We start from the raw sequence: 17,277 nt of genomic DNA, 5'->3' as shown, positions 1-17,277 counted from the left end.
AAGTACAGTATATACTCTGAGACCCATCAGGGAAATTCAGTCTCTGCATTTATCCCAATCTGTGAAGATATGTCAAAAATATAAAAAGGATTCCAAAAGTGGTAGTAAAAACCTTTATTCTCTGTCCATTCACCAGCTGAACAGTGACGACAAAACAAAGTCAGATACAAAATAACAGAAAAGTCATCTGTGAAAATAATCCTAGGAATAAAAATAAAAACATGTTGCGCCTGGCGACGGAGGCCTAAGGGGGCATTGGTCTCATGGGGCCCCGGGGCGGCTGCGGGGGCCGTGGGGGCATCGGTGGACCCCTCTGGAAGCCGAACGGAGGAGGCCGAGGAGGGCCGCCAGCGTAGCCGGGTGGGGGCATAGGGGGAGGGGGGCCTCTCATGCCCGGAGGCATCCCTACGAGAGACAAGATACACAACATTTAGTATAAATTCAAACAACTGGCTGGGTTTAAATGACATCCTATGAATCAGTGTTCAGTTTTCAAATGCATTGAGCAATCTGCATGTGTGCTAGCCTGACTCCGCCTGTCTACGCACTCCCGCTCAATTTCTTTTCCCTTCAGTACTCAGTCTGGAATACCTTGATCCACTTTCGTTTACTCCGGCAAGTGCACCTCCGCCCCATTCCGCGAACATAGGCGTTCCCGAGAGCAATTACATTTAAGTTTCAATCTTTATCGTTGTGTCCCCGTGGTTAACATACGTCATTACCAAACGTTAGTGACTGAACTGCAATGATTTCAAACTTTAGACAAGCGTCCACAAACCAGGATATAAACATTTACTTTGCACATGGATCTAGGCCAGACTCTGCGAAGAGAGTCATGGTCTCCAGGCTACATGTATAATGGCTGTTTGACAGCAAACTGGAAGCTATGCACGTGATATCAAGATTTTGTGCCCTTGGAATTATAAGGTTCTATCTGACATTTTTGAAAACCGAGTAGTTAACTTCAAAGGTGAGGTGAGGCGTTTCTTGAAGCTGTATGCATTTTTGGACATTATATATGACTATGGACTTCTGAAACTTTGAAGCTCAACATCTCAGAACTGATCTGCCAGCGATTTGGATTTCGCCTTGCAGCTCAGGCTGGAAACCTGCACATCTATCTCTCCTGCTCCCTGTCCACATTTGCTGAGTCCAATCACAAACTGGCTTATCCACCAGGCGCACCCGGATCGTTAGTCTGATTGGTTGAGGGACAATCTATGAGCTATGGAGTCAGTTCAACCATGCCCATTGATCACGCTTGATCAAAGTGCAGACTCTAAAAAAATTGAGATAGTATGGTGATAGCCGGATTAAGGGGATAATCCGGAGTGAAATGCACTTTAGATAAATTTTTCGGACTATTGGGGGTACATACGTACGTACGTACGTACAGCGACGAAAGGACACGCCCCGGTCACTTCCAGGCTAACGAGTTTTGGCTAAAAACGGTGAGCTCGAACTTTCTCAAAATACATCCGAATGACATGATTTTGGTGTCAACTCAACGTATGTACCCCCAATAGTCCGAAAAATTGATCTAAAGTGCATTTCACTCCGGATTATCCCTTTAAGAACTACTCAGAATGCAGATAGAACCTTACAATTCCAAGGGGATGAGATGTTTCACACATCCAATGCATGGGACATCAATAGACGCTTCAGTAATACAGCAATAGACTAAATTGGAGGTATAACTCCTCTCTGGCTGCTGCACTTACCCATATGGCCGAACGGCCCTCTGGGTGGCATGCCCATGTGTGGAGGGGGCATCCCGGGTGGAGGAGCCCTGTGCTGGTTGGCACCTGGAGGGCCCGGTGGAGGAGGCACCATGCCTGGAGGAGCAGGCGGAGGCATGGGCATCTGGGGCATGCCTGCAACAGAGGGGTGATGGACCACAAATGTGTTAACCATTCTTGAAGGACTCCGACAAAGTGTCTGTTGTAAACTACAGTAATTTCCCGCATATAAGCATTGTGTATAAGCCGCAGGACAGTGTTTTATGCAAGTTAAAAGAAACAAAACAATATAAACACCATAATAACTGCCCCCCTGTATTAACCTCATAGCTGAAGAATTTTGGCAAAATCAATGTATAAGCCGCGGCTAATAGTCGGGAAATTACGGTAGCTAGAAATACATTACTGGTCAAATGTCAGCAATACCAAAATGACCGACAGTAGACTGATACAACAGCGAAAGCACCGAGTCAATTAGCACCATCTTGCTCTGCAGTTGGTGCCATGATGATTGCCCATCATTGATTATTGGCACTTTTTATGACTTGCATGACTGAAACAATTGTGAGCAATCATAAACCTTCAGCAAAAAAACAGACACAGCTCATAAACCATCTTAAACCCATAGCTACAAAGTACACCTATTGTGCCTGGTGGTTGCATACCATGGAATGGTGGTGGGCCAGGTGGAGGTCCTCCACCTCCTCCCTGTCCACCGCCACCAGGGCCGTGCATGGTCATGCCAGGTGGCATCCCAGGAGGCATGGAGACGGGTGGAGGAACAGGTGGGAAGGCACCTGGCGGAGGCATACCTGCAGAAACAAAGGAGATTACAGGCTTTCCTCAATATTACTGATTCACCAAAAAAGGTGACCAGAAACAAAAAAAGCCTAAATATTTCAAATAATGTTACAAGCAGAATGTCTAATGGTTTAATTTATCAATACATTAACTTCATGGAAATCACTGTGCAGAGGATGCTATACAGACTTGACTATTTGCAGTGGAAAGAAATGTAAACATTACACAGAGATGTTTAACACAGATCTACCAAATTCATCTGTTTACAACTTGCTTAGCTTCAAAGGCTCAGAGAACACAGAAACACCGACAACTCAAAAAAGCAAAAGCGACCCAACCTACCAAATTTGCCAGGCATGGGCATGCCTGATCCGAGCGACGTCATGACTGGCGTGGGCACTGAGGGCGGTGGTGGGGCATCGGCGAACAGCTGATGCGGCCGGTCAGCCTGCGAGAGGGGGTTCTGGGCGGCCAGCAACCTCTCGGCGGCGGAGCCATGCCTTTCGCCCTTGGAGTCCTTCTTGAACGCATAGGAAACCGTGATGGGCCTGTTGCATAGGTACTGGCCGTTCATGGCCTCGATGGCCGCATCCGAGGCATCGAAGCTGGCGAAGTTGATGAATGCGTAGCCCTTGGAGTTGCCAGTGTCGGGGTCGCGCATGATCTTGGGCGTCTGAAGGATGACCCCGAAGGCGCTGAAGGTGTCATACAGTAGCTTCTCATCGATCTCGGGATCTAAGTTACCGATGAAGATGTTGGCGCCCACATCCAGGTTCTTGTTGTGAGCCGAGGCCTTATTGACACGTATAGGCTTTCCATAAAGTTTTATCATGTTCATGATCTTTATAGCATAATCTGCATCCTCTTCACTCAGGAACTCCACGAAGCCATAACCTTTGAGAAAACACATATGAGAATTAGCTTTTAAACCAGAATAAAAAATAATAACAGGCTGACACATATGACTTACTTACATAGCATAACTACAATCTCAACCAAGGAACTACACTAGAATTACATCAGTGAAATTATAGTATGTACTGCTCCTAAATGCACCAATGAAATGAGGAAATAAGACATTATCTCAAACTAAACATTTCTTAATTATTCTGTGAGATAATAATGACGTATGTGATGTGCACTGTATGTACCTTGGTGCTGTCCTGTGACTCTGTCTTTGGGCATGTGTGTGTTCACGACGGGTCCAGCTTGCAGAAAAAGCTCCCACAGGAGAGGCTCGGACACCTTCTCGTCCAGACCTCCCACGTACACCGTGGCATCTAGAGGGTGATGGAGAGACCAAACATAGTTACTCAGAGATCAACAGCCACAACAATGTTTTAATTTGATTTACAAGTGCGACTGGCAAATTAAAAATATATTTACACTGGAAGTATAACTCTTTCCTAATGGGTAGGATGCACATGCTGCACATAGGTTTACAGTCTTTGAGATCATAGTGAATGCATAAATAGCCATGTCACATAGTAGCAATAAAAAAAGTTCTAGATGGGTTCAATCAAATGTTTAGTGCTAGTATCACTTAACGTTAGCACGCCCAATTCCTTCTTTAAGACATTCACAACAGGATCTACTGATAATACGACACTCTTCTCAAAATGTCCAAATTAGCCATCAAGAGTGGCTAATCAGTGTGCTTCAGCTTCATGCTGCCGTAAGGTAAAGTTACTTTCCGACGGTCATGTGCACGAGGACTACGCTCAAGACTTTTAAAATTCCATATTCATAAATGTTAAGAAATGTGTGATTGAATCGAGTGAAACATGCATGACAATAATTGTTAATAATTGAAACTTCACCGTTACCGCCATAGTATGCGTTGTGTGAAATGAATGAATGTTACTTCCTAGCCTGCTAGCTACGTGGTGAGGTGGATAATCCCGCATTGAATTGAGCTATTTGTTTTTATCTCCGCTTCGCACATGTCACAGTTACCTCATACTGTATTGTAAGAGACACATCAATAAAACGAACAATTCACATGGTTAAAAATGAGTTTGGGAAAGTAGTTACCTTGATTACGTTCCGAAATTGGCCCTGCCGCCATGTTTGCGACGGCTTGTTAACAGCGGAAGTAATTTTGTCTTTGTCTTCTTTTTCGGCGGACAAGACCAAAACAATACTATTCAAACAGTCGCCACCTAGCGCAGAGGAGTGAATTAAAACGCTAACAATCTCTTCAACGAGGCGACGGAGGTTGTTTTTATAAAGACTTGGGACTTAGCAGGAATTGAAACACTAGTATCTGCATTTAAAGATCTTTAATTTCACACACTCAGTGTGAGAAGTGTGTTAACACACACAACATATATCGAACAAAGACTGTTATTTTGTATATATTTTTGACCCGGAAGTTAAGGCAACGTTCTTGCAAAAGGAAATAAGAGGACGAATTTATGTCCACCGTGCATCTGACAGGTTAGTTTATTTTAAAGGTTTCCCAGGATTTAATGCAACTGTAACTACAGCTAAGGAAACGAATCAATGCTTCTATTTGTAATGGCCATTCAAATTGTCAGGGTGGGTTAAGTAAGTCAGGGAGTAGGCAGCTCTCCAGTCCTGCTCTACGTCTTTGAGACAGGTGAAATTGCAAGTCGAGATGATTGAAGTCTGTGTCACAATTATAACGTGTGTGCACATTTTTTGGGTGTACCTGGTCTTCCACCCTCCACCACACCACTGTAACAATACCGGATAATGCATGTGTGCATTTTTATCTTGCTTAACATATAGTCAGGGGGCCAATTCTGAAAAGGGCTTCCGTTAAGACTTTTGCGGACATGTTTTGGTACAAGCGGTCAACCTATTTTTTTTAGTTAGAAGACACCCATAGGTAAGATATTATGGTGGTTGTCAAGCAAATATTTTTTTTTTTTGACTTGTGCAAGCAATTTCAGGCCAATTTTTTGGTTTCCTGCTCAACATGACATACCAACGATAAATGTTGAATATCTCCACAACCACAAGGACCATATAGATACAAATGGTATGGAATGAAAGCTAACACTCGTGGGATGTCTGCTGAAGTGTCAGAATTAACATTTATTTTACAGTATAAGATGCAACAGACCTAGAACATGAAAAAAACAATCTCCGCCTAAAGAGAACCAGTTTTCAAAGTGAATATCAGATTGGAAACATAACATAGCATTCCAAAACCTCTATCAATCAGTACCCCTATCTATGGGAATGAGTCAAGCCAAGTCTAAAGCTTGTAGGGAGAGACAGTGCACTGCTGGACATGTTGTAATACTTTAATGTTATGGCGAAAATGTAGAACTGTAGATGGTGGTCTATGGTGCTATTTGACTTCTTAAATGTACCAGGTTGTGACAAATTGTGTTTAATGGACATATCACTATAGTTATCAATTCTACCCAAACATAACTGCTCTCTCAGTTGTTTAGGATTAGAGGTTAGTAACTAGTTAGTAGTAATAACTTTGTAATAGTCGTATGGCAAAGGCATTTTTCCCCATCCAAGCAGTGGTGCTCGGGTATAGGCAGCCAACAGAAGAAGGCACATGAAGGATGGCATGCTTTCCCCCCAGCTTTTAACCACAGAGGTCAGGTGCTTGGAGCTTGGTGAGTACAGGTCAGGTGCTTGGAGTTGACGATATGTGGATGTGAGGAAAGTGGAAGTCAGTGCAGTACCAGGCAGTGTCGATGTCCCTGACCAGGACTCAGACTGAGCACATGGACATGGTCCCTGGGTACCTTCTGTTGGCTGCCTACCTGAGCACCACTGCTTGGCTGCACTGTAAAACCCGGGAAGTTAACTTAAGTGTATATAAGTCATTCAGCTGAGTTATTTCTATGTGTGTAGTTTGTGTTGGGATAACTTTAAGGAGTCAAGTAAACTACTGTATACTCATTTTATTCACCTAATTTCAACTTGAGTAAAATACAGTCATGGCTGAAAGTGTTGGCACCCATGTTAAAGTTGACTAAAAAGAGGAATATAAAATCATCTTTTGGAAATTGATCTTAATGCCTTAAGTAATAAAAGTAGAACATATCCAACCTTTAAGGACACCAACTTTCTATGTGAATGAATAATGTATCATAAATAAATAAATGTATTGGCACCCCTATGTAACCCTATGGGAATTTAACACAAAGGGTTAACATAGGGGCAGGCAGATTTTTAACGGTCACTTATTTCATGGATCCAGGATAGAATGCATCCTGATAAAGTTCACTTGACCTTTGGAACTAAAATAGCCCCACATCATCACACACCCTTCACCATAACTAGAGATTGGCATGGTGTTTTGTTCAATTGGCCTATTAGCTGGTTTGATTTGCATTGAGCTCAATGAGCATCAAACAGGCTAATAGGCTAACTGAACAAAACTGAACAAAACACCATGCCAATCTCTAGGTATGGTGAAGGGTGTGTGATGATGTGGGGCAATTTTAGTTCTAAAGACCAATGGAACTTTATCAGGATGCATAGTATCCTGGATCCATGAAATAAGTGGCCTTTAAAAATAAAAATCTGCCTGCCTCTATGGGAGTTGAGAACATACTGTAGGGTTAACATAGGGGTGCCAATACGTATGACCCCAGTCTTTTAAGGAAGAACATTTATTTATTCATGATACATTATTCATTGCATGGGGTGCCAACACTTTCAGCCATGACTGTATATGCCACTCATTTCAATTAAGTAATCATGGCAAGAAGTATATTCACAATAAGAAATGGCTGACCACACATTACATTTCCCAGAATGTCACTGTCCATAGTATTCTTAACACATTATCACATATTAATCTTGACTGAAATTGAATCTTAAATGCAATAGTTAAACTATATTTACGGCTATACTATACTGTAGCTGTTATGTTATTGTGTTATTTACATTGACACCACACACCATCAAGCAGATGACTATCCATAACAGACTTGGCCTGTGGGCTGATTTTAAAATCTTAGATCACTTGTAATGCTTCTGACAGACGTAATGATAATCTGAAGATACAGTATATCATGATGGCCAGTACTGCCATGGTGATAAATATTATGTTTCACTACCATCATTCTGCAGTAATCCTATTCATTTAATAGAAATTTAAACCTATAAAAAAAAATCCTGAAATCTTTACTCCTGAAGCTCATATCCTGTCCATAAGAGGGGTAATATAGTTACTCAATGTAAACATGCATAATGTGTCTGTATCTCCCCAAGAGACAATACAGACAGACAATAGGAGGCTCAATCACACCATTGGGATACTCAACTTTATAATACTTTCAAGTGACTATAGGTCAAAGTCAAATTGGGAATCAACTTTGCATTAGGCCAAGAAAAAGTGAACTTAAAAATGTTCTTTATATTTTGAGAATGGGCTTCTCCTTAATGGTATATCTGACCATATTCTGAAAATCATCACCAACACAATATTTTTGCCCATCACCTGGTAAACAGTAAGAAGCCACAATTAACAGCTAAGAGAACAAATACTTATTAGAAAATCAAAGAAGCATTTACCCATAATCCATAGAAAATTATAGCTCACACATTGAGTACATTGCATTTTTTCGTGTGTAGGCCTACATAATTCTTACTTGTCATGACAATTCACTCAAGTTGTTATTAGGTGAATAAAATTAGTGTAGTTTACTTGACTCCTTTAAGTTATCCCAACACAAAATGCAATACTGTACAATATACTAATAACTCCAGTTGAATGACTTATTTACACTCAAATTAAATGAGTTGCCAAACTCAAATGTCAAGGCATCCGGTTTACTCAAATAATTTCAGATAAGTTAGCTTCCCAGGCTTTACAGTATACTCAAATAATTTGAGTTCAGTTAACTTCCCGGGTTTTACAGGGGAAAAACATACCTTTGCCATACGACTATAACAAAGTTGTTATTGCTAACTAGTTACTAACCCCTAACCCTAAAGAAGTGAGAGAGCAGTTATGTTTGGATTGAATGAATAACTATAGTAATATGTCCATTAAATATCATTTGTGTCACAGCCTGGTATATTAATGAAGTTAAATAGCACTATACACCACCATCTACAGTTCTACATTTTCACTGTAACATTTAAATATTATAACTTGTGCAGCATTGCATGTCTCTCCCTACAAGCTTTTAACTTCGTCTTCACAACCACCCTGATATCTTACCTATTTGTGTCTTCTAACAAAAAAAAAATAGGGTGACACTGACAGCTTGAACCAAAACATGTCTGCAAAAGTCTTAACGGAAGCCCTTTTCAGATTGGCCCCCTGACACAACAGTGGCCCTTGTGGTGTGATACTCTTGTGGTATTTGCCCAAAATTACAGTAGGTAACATGGAAGACAAAGGAAGCACTTTGGGGGAAAAATCCGCTTTTTCCATTTTTAAGAATATAGTGTTAAAATGGACAAAATTAAATTTTCTAAGCTGACAACCTGTCTAGAACTCATGTTGAGGGGTTAAATATCAATACTGGATAGGTTGTATGCTTGTACCAAAAAGTGTCCGACAAAGTTTTAATATCAGTTTTGGCCCCCTGACTAATAGTAGGCTACATAGATAGGACCCAGGCTGATCCTGATTTCTTCAGTGACTTTATGTGTGATTTGACATTTGACCTCATCTAAAAAAAGGAAAACACATAGACCTCTGAAGTTCGCCTACAAAAAGGATCCAAAGCTGCCATCTTTGCCCATATAAGGAGATCCAGGAGTTAATTGAAGCTAACTGCCTATGGCAAGTTGCATTGTAAGTTAGCTCTGGGGTAGCAAAGATAAAAGTGTGCCGTCTTCACCTACCGAAGATCACAATATCCACTAGACGGCAGTGGACAAAACTGCGTAACGAAAAACGTCTGCATTTCCAATTTCATCATCCCCGCGAGAGTTTAACAGGTGCGATAATTGAAAATCCCCATGTTGATAGGCGCGTTCAAGTTGGCTGCGCAGCACAAAAACTGCGCAGCACAAGATGCACGTGGTTAAAAATCTGTCCACGATGGTCTAGATGGGCGTGTTTTCGACTCGGCAGTCGGTATCACATGGCCTCAACTTATCGCGGGAGCAAGGCGTGGCCAGGCGGCTGCTCCGCAAAAGAGCAGCCGGTCTGGAGGTACTGCGGAGAGCAGCGGAGCCTAGACCCTGCCTTCATGACGTCAGGTCTTTGCCCTAATTGGCTTTTACATCCCTGACGTGTGTGCAGGTGTTTAGATGCCTCCCCATATCCACAAGAGTCCGTGCGGGTCCGTGCCTCGTGATTCGTCACATGGTCAAGTCTAGCCAAGTCTACACTACGGGAAGTAGAGAGTGTACAACTTCATAGCAGCGTTTGCATCCCCGCCCCTGCTGCCACCGGCAGCTCTCGTTGCTGCAAAAGGTCATTTGGAGTTGAACTTGAACACGGCTATTTTCCCATAGAAAAAAATCTCAAGATACCGGATCTCCTTATTTGGGCAAAGATGGTGGCTTTTTTGTAGGCGAACTTCAGAGGTCTATTTGGGGGCCTACAGTAGATCTCAGTCACGTCATCCTGAGAAATCTTCCTTGGTCACCACCCTTCCCCTGCAGTAAGAGAGGAACTCATCCATGAGCCCTATCTCACTTGCATGTCTCTTAAGGGCTGTTCACACCCAGAACTATAACTATATAATGATATAATGACTATCATGAAATATGAAAATCTAGGGAATAAAAAGGAAAAACCTCTCATTTCAAGGTGGGCACTATCAAATGCAAATCAAGTTTCATAGTGATATTCACCTGTAGTATCTCCGCCTTATAATTCGACACATTGGACAAGGCTTAAGTTACAAAATTGCCCAAGGGACATCACCGGGCATCCTCCTAAATCTTAAAGAGGTACACCTAGTCTACTAGATTCTGCCAAAAAAAAAAACTTTAACCGACAAAACCAGGTCTGACCCCATGGCTGCCTGACTATGACAAAGCAAGTAAAGTGCGCTGTGTCATGCTGTGTCATGCATTATTATGAGTGAAGTAGCTGCACCCTCGACAGTCGGTTGACGTTTTGTTTACATGTTCAATGGAAGTCAATGGGAGCCGTAGGCTAAAGTGGGAAAGGGCGGTGACCAAGGAAGATTTCTCCAGATGACGTGACGGAGGGCAGTCAGAGAGGGTTACAATGTTTACAAAAGTTTGAGAGGACAGATTCATGTCTTGTGGGTTTTCTATTTTCACCTCTGATGTGTTTCTAGGTGTGAAGACCAAGTGGATGTTTGGGCTCCGTACCTTGTTTGGAATTGGGTTCCTTGTGTCAACACAAGGAGGCAAAGTCTTATCTCAGAGGGCATGCTCCCTCTCCCAGAGTCTCACACGTACGGAGTCGTCCTGTAGAGCACTGCACAGCATGGCACATCCAGTGAAGTATCTCGGGTAGGAATAATCACAAACAAAGCCTTTACTTCATGTTGTTTAAGTTTAAGAGTCTAGTCATAGTTGTGTGGGGGAACAAATCCGACCTGATGTGGTCTTTTTTTAGTGCCACTGTGCCAGCATCAGGGTGGAGTGCATGTAGTTCCCATCTGTGATCAGCCACAAATGGCTACTACCTATGGTCTTTTATGGTGTTCACTGTCCAAAACACAGTTGTACTGGTTGTACTGGTGTTCACTGTCCAAAACACAGTTGTAACACATGGTTGTACTGTGTTGTGTGGTGATGGCAAATTAACAAGTAGATTATTTGTCAGCAGTGCCCTCTTGGTACACTCTTTGATAAAAGGAAAACTTTTTTATTTTATTAATGTCATACTTTGTAGTCTCCTGACACTGACTTTCTGCAATGAGGATAAGTGGAACCAAAGCCAAGTTATGTGTGTAATTTCAAGCATAAAAACTTAACCAGAATAAACTCAAAATGAGCCCCTTAGCCAGAAGGGTAGGTTGTCATCAGACTGTCCTCTGTTCACAGACAGAAAGAAGCTCAGGGCATCGACGAGGAGCTCTTCTCTGACTACAGCTTCAGTGTGGACCAGCTCATGGAGCTGGCTGGACTTAGCTGTGCAACAGCAGTGGCAAAGGTGAGACACTCCCCTCAGTCCAGGAGATACTGCAGGGATAATATAGGGGTCATTCCGTGTCAAATCAGACAAAATCCAGGAAAATGGTTGCAGCACCGACTCGGATTTTCTTCAAAGTTTGTCTACACAATGTTTAGGTTCCATAACTAAAATCTGTAAAATATTTTTGTTCAATTCTATTGTTTTCATTGTCTTTTTGCCCTTGCCTTTTTACACCCTCTAAATGACCTTATCTTGGAGGCCATGTTAAGGTACTCATATCTTAAAAAGTATCATTCCTAGCCTGACTAAACTTTATAGAATGGAAGACAAGCATGTTCTCAGTAAGATTCAATGATTAAATGTTTGTACCACAGTCTCATTGGTTGTACAGAAGTCCATAGTTTCTGAAAAAAACATGCAAAAAAAGTGATATTGAGGGTCTCAAAACTTTTTTATTGGGACACACCTGCCATCAATGAGTCTTTTCTATAGAAATATAATCCTTTGTTAATGTTGTCCCAAAATGTGAAGTCTCCAAATCAAATGAATTTGACAATAATAAGGATAAAACAAGACATGTTTGTATTTTTGTGTCATTTTCATGCAGCTGAAAAGCTATGTGGGGTAGGTAGTGGGATCATGAAAATCTATGTGGAAATAGAAAAGTATATGGACATGTAGTGTGTAAAGTTCTAATATTGCATCTAAGCCCCGTTCACAGAATAAATGCATGTAGTTACAGGTGTTTTGGTAACACCAGAATAAACATTTACAATAAAAAAAAAAAGTGAAGTTTGGCACCCCCCTCTGGCGAAACAGTAGCATTTTGCTACTTTTACAAGGAATTAACTCTGGTAGCTATTTGAATGGAATTGAATTCATGTGCTGTGTGCTGTGCCAGCCTCAGCCACTACCAGGACAGGACGGCAGTACTCCTCGGATAAGAACACGTATGAAGATATTCAAATGGCCTTTGAGAACTTCACAGCCATTTTAGATTAATGGTTAAAACATAATTTCAAGTACATAATTCGGTGTATTTGGCATCCTTTTCAATTTCAAGGTAATAGGAATTTCTGCTTCTTTTTGAATACGAGAAGTAAAATACAGCCTTTCCATTCCATTCAAATAGCTACCAGAGTTACATGCCTTGTAAAAGTAGCAAAATGCTACTGTTTCGCCAGAGGGGGGTGCCAAACTTCACTTTTTTTATTGTAAATGTTTATTCTGGTGTTACCAAAACACCTGTAACTACATGCATTTATTCTGTGAACGGGGCTTAGATGCAATATCAGAACTTTACACACTACATGTCCATATACTTTTCTATTTCCACATAGATTTTCATGATCCTACTACCTACCCCTCATAGGATTTCAGTTACATGAAAATGACACAAAATACAAACATGCCTTGTTTTATTGTTATTATTGTCATGGTTATTTGTTGTGGAGACTTCAAATTGTGGGAAAACATTAATTAACTACCGTATTTGAAGAGGAAATAGTGACTGATACCAAGTGAAAAAGATAAACAGTTTTTTTTAATACCCTAAATATCACACTTAATGCACGTTTTTCCAAAATTGAGGGCCCTTTCGAGAGTCAAGAGACATTTAGTACAGACTTTAAATTGTTTACACATGCTTATTATGAGTTGATCTTCCACCCTAGAAAATTTGGGGAGGCTAGGGAACATATTTGTCAAGATATTAATGCCCAGACATGGCATGTGTTTTTCAAGCTGTAAAAATGAAAGAATTTCAAGGTCTTAAAAAGATATGAAGACAGATGATTTCGACAGAAATATTTCACAGGCCTTGGTTTTAGGACCCATTGATGATATACACAAAGTTTTAACAAAATCTGAGACGGTGCAGCAACAATCTTATCTGATTTGACACGGAATGACCCATAGCCTAGATTTCTTTCACGCTGCTAAGGCAGTCTGGAAACTAACGCCCCCATGTTCGCCTGATGTTGGAGGCCAATCACAGAACAGGGGAGAAAGCAAGACCATGAAGAGCTATGCAGAGACGCATTTGATTGACATCCGTGGCGCCCAATGAACGGATCTGGGCATTTTTTCAAATACGAGAAAATGAACGTCTGGTTGCCAGACCACGTCTCATTTGAGAAGTGGGAGGCGTTAGCCAGGCTAGGGATAATATGGAAAAGAGTAAAAGTCCTGTCTAACCACGTGCCATAGTAAATTTAATAATTGCTTGCTTGTTTGTCTACAGGCCTATCCTGCTGAATCTATGGTGAAGGCAAGCCCCACTGTTCTGATTATCTGTGGCCCTGGGAACAACGGTGGAGATGGCCTCGTCTGTGCAAGACACCTTAAACTGTTTGTGAGTAGTGGTTTGCTTGTTGGATTCTTGCAAGACTGCCTTGTTTCTTTTAAGAGTAATCAAGATGTAAGGTGAGTATTTTGTATTTAATGTGACTTGGAGCAGATCATTCTTATTATCTTAATCTTACCTAGTCTTACTGCACTCTACCTTTTTTATTTTTTTCCTAAAATTGTTTTTAGATTTGCTTTAAAAAGCTTAAAATGTTTACTATGTTGTAAGTCACTTTGGTTAAAAAGAGTCAGCCAAATGTAATGTAATGTAAAATAAACGTTCTTATAAGTTTGTCTCTATAAATTCTTGTGTATCCTACAGGGTTATGAGCCCACTATACTGTACCCAAAGAGGCCAAACAAACCGTTGTTCAATAGCTTGACCATCCAGTGTGAGAAGATGGGCATCTCCTTCCTGACTGAAATGCCTGAGGTATTACTCTTACTTCAAACACACTCAAAGGCTAGATGTGCCTCTGGGAATGTTTATGATGAATGAATGAGAACGTCAACACAGTTCATCAAACCTACCATCAAATGTAGCTGATAAGGTCTGAATTGATTTTGTGGCCATGTAATGTGTGTTTACTGATCACATGCCTCCCATACCCCAGGATGAGGTGATTGACGAGGCCTACAACCTGGTGGTGGACGCCATCTTTGGTTTTAGCTTTCAGGGTGCAGTACGTGAACCATTTGGTGCCATCCTGTCCACACTGAAAAAGATCACTGTGCCCATTGCCAGTATCGACATCCCTTCAGGTAAGACCAGCATGTGTATGAATAAACCATAAAAAGAATAGACACATTGCATTCTTGCATTATAGAAGAGTTATGTTAAGTTAAATCTTCAACATACGCTGTCAAATTAAGAATGTGTAAGTGTTTAAATAAGTTACTACCAGGCAGTGATAGTTGACGAGACATGACTTGCAATGGTGTTCAGATGAGATGTACCCCTTTTGGCACAGTATGTGGGTCATTCAAGAAAATGTGTACATACAAGAATACTAATAAGTCTTGAAAAACAATATTTACCTCCAAGTTGAATAAAGATGCACTTCACTTGTCATCGCAGTTTTAGAAAACTCTCTGCTCTTCTCCCTTCCTGATTGACAGGCTGGGATGTGGAGAAGGGAAGCCCAGATGGGATCCAGCCTGACATGCTCATCTCCCTCACCGCCCCCAAACAAGCCGCCACCCAGTTCAGGGGACGCTACCACTTCCTGGGGGGCCGCTTTGTTCCCCCTGCCCTTGAACAGAAGTACCAGCTCAACTTACCCAAGTACCCCTCCACTGACTGTGTCTTCCAGCTCAGCTGAACTCACAGGGACTGAAAATAGGGCCATTCAAGTCCCCGTGTTCCCCTGGGGAACATGTTCTACTCCATGGTGTATGAGTAAATCATCGTTTTCCTAAATGAGTATGAAGAGCGAATAATGTGGTAATTCTAACGGATTATGTTATCATAATGTACGAGACTTTTTTCTCTCTCCAGGTGCTTTGTTTGTGGTAGTTTTCAATGCAGTTTGATGACACTGGCCTTCACATTGCAGTCTGTATGTATTTACAGAAAGCATGTGCTAAAAATAAAAACTGAAATACATCTGCAAAACATGACAGATTATTGAGAAAGTATTGGTATTGCTCCAAGAGTGGATTTTCTTTGATTATAATAAAAACTGACCAGTATGTCTGCTTGTTCATGAGCTCCCTAATCATTTTCACCTGTATACTGGAGTGACATTGGGCTTTTTTCACTTGCTGTCAGATATTTTCAATACCTCCTTTCTAAAAAGAAGCACTGAAAAGGAGAACACCAATTTTCCACTTAGATTCTCAAGGTCACCAAGTACTAGTACAACAAAAAAAAATAGTTGCACGAGTTAGAGCTACACTCTGGGGGCAACAAAATCTTTTTTTTTTTTCTGTATTGACAATATCTGTGACCTCAAGAAACATATCTATATAAAATTGGTTCCCAAAGGTCATGGGAGATCCTGGTATTCCAGACATGTGAAATTAGAAACAGATTTTTGTTTGTAGCATTCATCAAACGCATTCAGTAGTATAGACTTGATAACCCTTTCATTAGCACACATTCATCTGCTTCTTCCACAACTTGCAGTCACTTCAGACAAGATATACAGTTAAGCCCAAAATTATTAGCCCCCCTGAGATTTTGGAACATTACTCTAAAATTCTCCCTAAATTTTTCATCCCTGATCAAATTTTAAAAATCAAACATTTGCCAGTGTTATTATGTAGAATCTGGTGGATTTTGGAGTGTTAATATATAATTAGGAATGCTTAATCTCAAATTGTGTGAAAAGTGGAGTGGTCAAAATTAATAGCCCCCATGTGATTTTTTTGCTTTTAAACACACACGACCAACCTGTCACCTTTCAAGCCACACCTTTGCAGTTAGTTAATGTCCAGAGAACACCTGAACACCCAACCAGCATTGATTGTTTACCTAAAGACTTCAAGGAACAGGCCTACAGGCACTTGAACACCTGTCTGAGAGGGGACTGCCTTTACAGGCATACTGAAAATAAAGGAAATCTGTCTGGACCTCAGAAAGAACATCATTGAGGCCTATAATATGGAGAAAGGCTATACTGTAATCTCTAGATGCTTCACAGTCTGTAGAACAGCCGTGCAAGGCATCATTTCAAAGTACAAAGAGTTCCAAGTTTGTGCATAACAAACCTAAGTGTGGATGAAAATGCTAAATATCTCAATCTAGAGAGAAAAATCATCAGGGATGTTAGCAAGCAACCCTGCACATCCGCCAAAATGATAGTTGCTGACCTTGAGACCTCTGGGGTTAAAGTCTTGAGGAAGACAGAAGCGAGGGATTTTTATTGTGGAGGCCTCCAAGGTCATCGGCTGAGAAAAAACCCATTACTCCAAAAGGGGCGCTTCAAAGTCAGACTGAACTTTGCCCATGCACATTTAAAAGCTAAAAATGAGTTTTGGAAAACTGTCCTTTGGTCTGATGACATTAAACTGGAGCTGTTTGGGCACATGGATGTTGCCTATGTTTGGCAAAAAAAGGGAAGGCCTACAACCATAAAAATACAGTTCCAACAGTGAAGCATGGTGGTAGGAGCATCATGTTATGGGGCTGTTTTGCTGTCTCAGGCACAGGGAGCCTTGTTTGGGTGCATGGGATCATGAAAAAGAAAGATTATGTTGACCTTTTGAGGGATAACATCAAGACGCCTGCTCTTAGTCTAGGCTTAGGTCACCACCAGGGGCCTATTTCACAAAACCAGAGTAAGTAGATCCAAGATAAGTGACGACACACGCGGTTGACCAAGCCTGGTCAAAGTAAACATGCTAAATACGTTTCACTAATGCTGA

General features: G+C 41.2%; 2 protein-coding genes across 2 annotated transcripts; one reads left to right on the top strand and one right to left on the bottom strand.

Moving 5' to 3' along the window:
- Positions 1 to 99: 99 nt before the first annotated feature.
- Positions 100 to 4,716, bottom strand: sf3b4 (splicing factor 3b, subunit 4). The gene is made up of 6 exons (XM_062529884.1): positions 4,575 to 4,716; positions 3,692 to 3,820; positions 2,883 to 3,434; positions 2,405 to 2,551; positions 1,722 to 1,874; positions 100 to 405 (listed from the first exon to the last, which is right to left on the bottom strand). The coding sequence occupies exons 1-6, from the start codon at positions 4,606 to 4,608 to the stop codon at positions 245 to 247; spliced, it is 1,176 nt and encodes a 391-aa protein (XP_062385868.1). The 5' UTR covers positions 4,609 to 4,716; the 3' UTR covers positions 100 to 244.
- A 119-nt stretch (positions 4,717 to 4,835) lies between these two features.
- naxe (NAD(P)HX epimerase) lies at positions 4,836 to 15,531 on the top strand. Its single transcript, XM_062529883.1, has 7 exons — positions 4,836 to 4,979; positions 10,757 to 10,934; positions 11,472 to 11,580; positions 13,805 to 13,915; positions 14,231 to 14,341; positions 14,523 to 14,670; positions 15,028 to 15,531. Exons 1-7 carry the CDS (start codon positions 4,958 to 4,960, stop codon positions 15,228 to 15,230), a joined length of 882 nt encoding a protein of 293 aa, XP_062385867.1. The 5' UTR covers positions 4,836 to 4,957; the 3' UTR covers positions 15,231 to 15,531.
- Positions 15,532 to 17,277: the final 1,746 nt, after the last annotated feature.

This window comes from Sardina pilchardus, chromosome 24, assembly GCF_963854185.1.
Source record: "Sardina pilchardus chromosome 24, fSarPil1.1, whole genome shotgun sequence".
In the NCBI taxonomy this organism is placed as follows: domain Eukaryota; kingdom Metazoa; phylum Chordata; class Actinopteri; order Clupeiformes; family Clupeidae; genus Sardina; species Sardina pilchardus.
The sequence above is the reverse complement of the archived record's forward strand: the minus strand, read 5'-3'. Positions and strand labels throughout refer to the sequence as shown.

Coding starts and splice junctions, on each gene's coding strand:
- sf3b4 (XM_062529884.1), bottom strand. CDS start 4,608: ATGGCGGCAGGGCCAATTTCGGAACGTAATCAAG. Junction 3,435..3,691: donor AGTCACAGGACAGCACCAAG/GTACATACAGTG, acceptor GTTTTCTCAAAG/GTTATGGCTTCGTGGAGTTC. Junction 1,875..2,404: donor TGGCCCACCACCATTCCATG/GTATGCAACCAC, acceptor CCTCTGTTGCAG/GCATGCCCCAGATGCCCATG.
- naxe (XM_062529883.1), top strand. CDS start 4,958: ATGTCCACCGTGCATCTGACAG. Junction 11,581..13,804: donor GTGCAACAGCAGTGGCAAAG/GTGAGACACTCC, acceptor GTTTGTCTACAG/GCCTATCCTGCTGAATCTAT. Junction 14,342..14,522: donor TCCTGACTGAAATGCCTGAG/GTATTACTCTTA, acceptor CCCATACCCCAG/GATGAGGTGATTGACGAGGC.